Source organism: Poecilia reticulata, chromosome 18 (genome assembly GCF_904066995.2).
Source record: "Poecilia reticulata chromosome 18, P_reticulata-male-v2, whole genome shotgun sequence".
Taxonomy (NCBI): domain Eukaryota; kingdom Metazoa; phylum Chordata; class Actinopteri; order Cyprinodontiformes; family Poeciliidae; genus Poecilia; species Poecilia reticulata.
Genome location: NC_088847.1, coordinates 8,850,702 through 8,856,701, shown reverse-complemented (window position 1 = coordinate 8,856,701; position 6,000 = coordinate 8,850,702). Strand labels below are relative to the sequence as shown.

Genomic DNA, 6,000 nt, shown 5'->3' with positions numbered 1-6,000 from the left:
TATAGCAGCAACACCAGTTTGAAACCCTCAGTAGATCTTGTCTGGTTCTCAAATGATTTAATACAAATCAGTTCTAACTGAACACATCTGGGACCAATTTGGATATTTGAACTGTTGCACAGTTCGAACCAACTAAGTCCAGAATCAACCCTATTCAAACAATTAGCATGTGATCACTAGAAGACATCCATGCTCAATAGTTGATATGTTTTTCTGCTTACATTTTCTTGATATACTAATCCTCAATAGAGGATTGTGCTTTGTTGTTAAAATCCGTCACTGCATTTGGTGTTTGCTGTGGGACACAATGACAGTTCCTCTGTAGAACCAAGAAACTTAATAAAATACATAACTTATGACACTGTGTGTTAGCTAAAGCAGGGTGTGTAAAAAAATATCACAATTTATCTCACTGAATAACATGATAACTTGACATTATCACTTCCTGTATGACCTTAGTGTCAGTGTAGAATAAGTCTGCATTCACAACTATATTTTCAGCATTGCTCCAGTTTATATTTGTTTTTAAGCAGCTTAATTTCAGTCAGATTAGGTCTGGATTTTGTCAAGGCTGTTGGTCTTTTGGGTTTCTGCTGTTGACTTGTTTCGTGGGCTTGTTTTGGGCCATTACAAAATCAGTTCTATCGTACATCTTCATATTTAGACAGCAACAGAGTCCACTCCTTTTGGTATAGAAAAAGGCATCAAACTATGTCTCTTTTTAAGAGGAGGCACAACATATCAAAACTTATCAAAGCTATTAAATCTATGTGACAAAGTATATTGATTCTGAAACCCTTAATATGTTTTCTGCTATTATATTTAGGAAATAATACAGCAGGCATATGAAAATGTAGCTGTTTCTAAACATGCTCTACCAGCTACTCCGTGTCAGGTGAGTTAAAGAGTAGATCTAGTCTCTCAGCATCCTCTGTACTTGCATAACTTTAACACCACTAGGGGGCAGAATAATCTCCATTATTGTCATCATTCATGCAGCGCATGGATCTGCAACCTGCAGGCTCGTTGGAGCTTTCACAATGACTCTTGGCTAAAACTGATAAAGAACAAACTCATGGTTCTACATGTAGATATAATAGTAAATGCAGTAAAAAAAAAAAAAAAAAAAAAAAAAAAAAAAAAAAAAAATATATATATATATATATATATATATATATATATATATATATATATATATATATATATATATGTGTGTGTGTGTGTGTGTGTGTGTGTATTAAATTTGCACAGCTAAGAGTACTTGTAATATTTTGATTTTAATATGTTTTTCTTGTCATTAGTTTCCCTCCCCGACAATAATCAACATCACATAAAAAGATTTATTCATCATCTTTGTGTAAAATTTTAGCTTTTTTTAATCTTAAAACATAAAAATAGAAATAAAATTGTGTGTTTTTTTTCTTTATTACAACTAATGTCCTATAGTAAATATGTGTCAAAACGTGAAAGTTGCCTTATTTTAAAGAAAAATAATTTGATTTTAGCTGGATTAGCTGGATTGAGGGCAAAAATGGCTTATTATTTGGTAAAGAGTGGACTTCTAAAATGCCAACCTGGAGTCGGTAGACTGCACAATACTCTGAAGATGTAACTGAAACTGGAGAGGGTTACCTCTACAGATTAAATCTGTGTTTTGTAGAATTGTGTCCAAAAGAGGATGAATCTTTTCTTTTGAATCAATCTTTTGAATGTTATTTGCAATTCATATTTATGGTAATCCTACAGCTTTATGGCATTCTAGTTGTTTGTATGTGTGCGGTGTGATTAGATGTCTCAAAAACAATGTTCCTGTCGTTACTGTTCAGTTTCTGATAACAAAACCAAACAACAGCAAAAATAACAATCGAAGAATGTAACCAACAACAAACTCCCCGCAGTCCGAATTAAAAGGTGAGATGTCTGGACTTGTTCAAACATTCCTCCCTTCCTGTTTGATTCTGTTTGATGTCGTCTTTACTTCTCCTTTGCCTTAAAATAGCAAAAGATAGTAACCCCCACCCTAGCCCACCACACATACACACACGTTGAGTCAAATGGCACTTTAATGCGGTGACATTCCACAACAGTGATTATCTCCAGTCCCAGTCTGCAGAGTGACTGTGGGAAAACTTTAGGCAGCAAGTGGTAAAGACGGGTATACTCAGGGAGGAAGAGATTTACAACGACTGAGGGCATCAAAGGTCGATGTGCCCGAAACGGCGCTGTCTGAGCTGAAAAAAATAAAATAAATACATACTGGGAATTCACCAGCTGAAGCTTCTCACTCCCTAATCAGTCAGTTGTCTTTGGAACTAAGAAACATCCCCAAATTGAAAAAAACTACGTTTTAATTTGATTGTTTAGATTTTTTCTGAGGCGCTTCCATTCTCGTGAGAGGTATCGCTGGTCAACAAATACTTTTGCGTCCTGCAACGGGAACTTGGATGACTCTAAAGCTTACTCTTGTGCATTAGAGTTAAAGTTTTACCTCTTTAAGAAATTAAATTCTGAGGTATGACGTGACTGCTTTGAAATTTTGCATACGTGTACACAGCACAAACATTTCATCTTTGTCTTTGCCTATTTTTGGAGGGAACCCCTTTTTAAAATAAATTGGAATTATTTATTTGGAGATTTTTGGAATTGGAATATGTATTGGATCATAATTAGAATGATTTGGAATGTAATTAACTGAAATGCTGTTAGGTTTAGTTAAACCTGAAAACCAGCTTACTGTAAAGACATCAGACGGCTCATAATAAACAGACAGCTTTGGCCTTCTTGCTTATTGATTTAATGGGGAAAAAAAATCAGGTATTTATCAATCTAAATCCAACAACCAGTAACTTTAAAAGAGCTGGAATATCTTCCCACTAGATAACGTAGTGGAAAATATATCTCTGTCATTGAGGCTTTGGTTGTTTAAATGTTATGTCTTCATTTCTTTTTCCAGTTTTACTTGAAATTGTCTAGAAACCTCAATACAGACCTGATTTACATACTTTTGAATAAAGCCCTTTCCATGGGGCCTGAAAAGTGATATATATTCATTTTTATATAAATAAAAAAAAGGTTCATGTGGTCATCTTTGCCTACAATGCGCAATTCTTGCCTAAAATCGCAATAAATCTATGTTATTGTAACAAAAATATCTAAGAAATAAAACTGTTGTTTATACAAATGTGTGATTTTATTTTTTTTTACATATCTGAAATAAACAAGAATAGATAATACCTAACTGTAAAACTACACAGATTTTCTTGGTTTTTCCATATCCTTGTACCGTCGCTTTAAATTTTCCGCTTTATTTCCTATGAGTTGTTCTATTGGATAGTCTTCTCTGATGGGGCTCTGCCATTGGTCGTCCGTTCTTTCAATCACAGCGCGCGTTTGCAGTAGTGGGAGGAGCCACATTTCTCGCTTGGGAAAGGTGCTGGGTAAAAGTTTTCCCAAAGTTTTCGGCTGGGTCGCCAGTGCAGAAATGAAACCGGAAATATTCGTCTCAGTCTCAAAAATAAAACAGTTGTTTTGCTCTATTTTTTTTTTTTAGAAGAAATAAACTCCTTTAGCCAAGTAGTTGACCCAAAATATTTTTAAAGTATGCTCTAGTACTATACCCAGTTGGTCTGTTGTGACGAAATTATGCTAAAGTGCCCTTGTTTTGCGAACAGACCTACCGGATATAGCTAGGAACATTGCCAATAACTTTACACAAGGCGAAAAAAAAGTTTTTGCCCTCCCCCTATTCGGGTTCACTCGCTCCGTTTTCCCACCATCCAGTCGTTGTTGATGCTTGAGCGGTGATGGAGAGGCTAGAGGAACCGCTACCGGCGCCGCTGGGCTGTTAACCACCGGCAGAGAGAAGCCTCGGTACGGAGCGGCATGGAGACCGTGGAGCAGCTTGTCTCCTTCCACCACATCCAGGTCCAGCTGAACGGGGGCGCGCCTTGGGGGTTTACACTGAAAGGAGGACTGGAGCATGGCGAGCCGCTCATCATCTCTAAAGTAAGCTAACAACACAAATGTTCTTTAAAAAAAAAAAAAAAAAATCATTCTTCATACACAACTTCAGTTTGCCAACATTGCCTCCGCATATTATTGTAATGGAATTTTAAAACGGGGATACTGCTGCAAAAATGCACGAATGTTATGACTTTCATCCAAGCACTTTTGTTACTGTTGGTTCTGTTGAATTTAACTATTAGCAAACAGGTTGGAAAAACGGGGGAGTTATGACTGACTGCACTTCTTCAGCTTGTGCACCGGTTTAACTGACAGTTCAACATGTTTTATTATATGTTTTACACACATTTGAAGATGCATATCATTGAATACATTTTTGTGCAAGTCATAAATCTGAAATTTGCTCAATAACACTTTGAAGTTAAACATCTGATGTTAAATATCAGAATTTGAAGTATTTTATTTCTTAAGTTTGATTCTTGTGCTCCAAATGCACCATGAAATAACTGAAAAGGTCACAGTGACAGGTCAAGCAGATGCTAACGTTTAACTTTGATGGATAAGTACATGATTTAGTACAGTGCACAGAAATTAAACCAAAAAAAGTTCATTTTCATGCTTTTGTAAAAAAGAATGCAAGATGTATTTGTTGTACACCTTTCAGCATTTACATGTCGGTTTATTTATTGATTGAATTGTGGTGATTCTTAAAAGTAGTTTACATGGGAGTCCCTAGACGAAAAGGGACATTGTTCCTGTCCATGATTCTCCTTTCAATTCCAGGCAAAACCCCCAAAGTGTTGACAGACGGCTAGAACCACTTCACAGAAGACATGGCCTGGGGCAGGAATGATGTGAGGGGGGGTTTGGTGGAATGGGGTTAGAGGGAGTCTGTAGGATGTGGGAATCCCAGAAATGAAAGATGCTGGTTATCTGATGGGGGCATTCTTAAAATATCTTTGCTTTTCACGTGGCTCTTGGATTACTTTAGTGAGTGGGTGCATACACCGTCCTTTTACTTTATAGCCATGCTGCATGACAAATGGTGTGGTGTTCCGAAGCTGGAAGTTTTAGGACTTGACTCCATCTTGTTCTAAAAGTAGAGGACGGCCAAAGTATCCTCCTTGCCTCTTGAGGTGGTTCAGTCTCCGCGGGCGTTGAGCCACTGCAAACAAGAAACGTGTCTTTGAATTGCTGCAAGTAATTATTGCAGTGTGTGTTCTGCTGGGGGTGGCCTGGGCTGCCTTTTACCTCCGCTGCGTCCCGCACACTTTATGCAGGACCTGCAGCAGCGGCGGTGGCAGCAGCTGCTGTGGTGGTGTAAACGTTGGCCGGTGTACGTTTTAGAATTCACCACAGCAGGGAATGGAAAACCTGGCTCAGTCTTCTGGAAACGCCCGCGCGCGCACACCGAGTCGCACACAGTAACACGGCCCCTGGGAAAATGTGACTGGAGGGTTTGGTGGAAGGGGAGAGAGAGACTGTTGCAGGAGATAAAAACTCAGACTGTGCTGCATGGCTGTTTTGTGTCCATTGGTTCATTGGTCTGTTCCACTCAGAAGGCAATTGAGTGCTTGACAATGAGCGAATACGTTTCAGAGAAGGGTTTCAGGTGCTTAATGCATAGAGGGAACAACAGACAAGCTCCAGTAGAGGCGTGTGTGTGTTGAGGACATCAGTCACACTGTCTCAGTAACGGACTGCTGCCGAATGCCATCATTACTGACTGGCACAGGTGTGTGTGAAGTAGGAATCAATGTACACGGGAGGATAAAATCTGTTTTCCAATATTGGAAAGAGACGATTCTGACTTGAACATAATCAATCTATCAATCAGTCAATCAAGTCTGAGCAACAAGGCAGTTCAAAGTACGTTACATCGTAAAAACACAAAAATAGTCATAAAAACATCATAGTCACCAATTGAGAAACCAGTAACGAACATTACATTTTGTCAAATTTAAAACTCAATTATCCTAATGTTGATGTTAAATTCTGGCCTAATCTTGTGAAATTCACCAGATTGGTTTATGGTGA

General features: G+C 38.1%; 1 protein-coding gene across 1 annotated transcript in view; it reads left to right on the top strand.

Annotated features, from left to right (window-relative positions):
* Window positions 1-3,735: 3,735 nt before the first annotated feature.
* Window positions 3,736-6,000, top strand: part of shroom4 (shroom family member 4) — a 69,492-nt gene continuing 67,227 nt past the window's right edge. Inside the window, exon 1 of the mRNA XM_008435344.3 lies at window positions 3,736-4,005. Coding sequence (XP_008433566.1) covers window positions 3,883-4,005 — 123 coding nt within the window. The 5' untranslated portion in view covers window positions 3,736-3,882. The remainder of the gene's footprint in view (window positions 4,006-6,000) is intronic.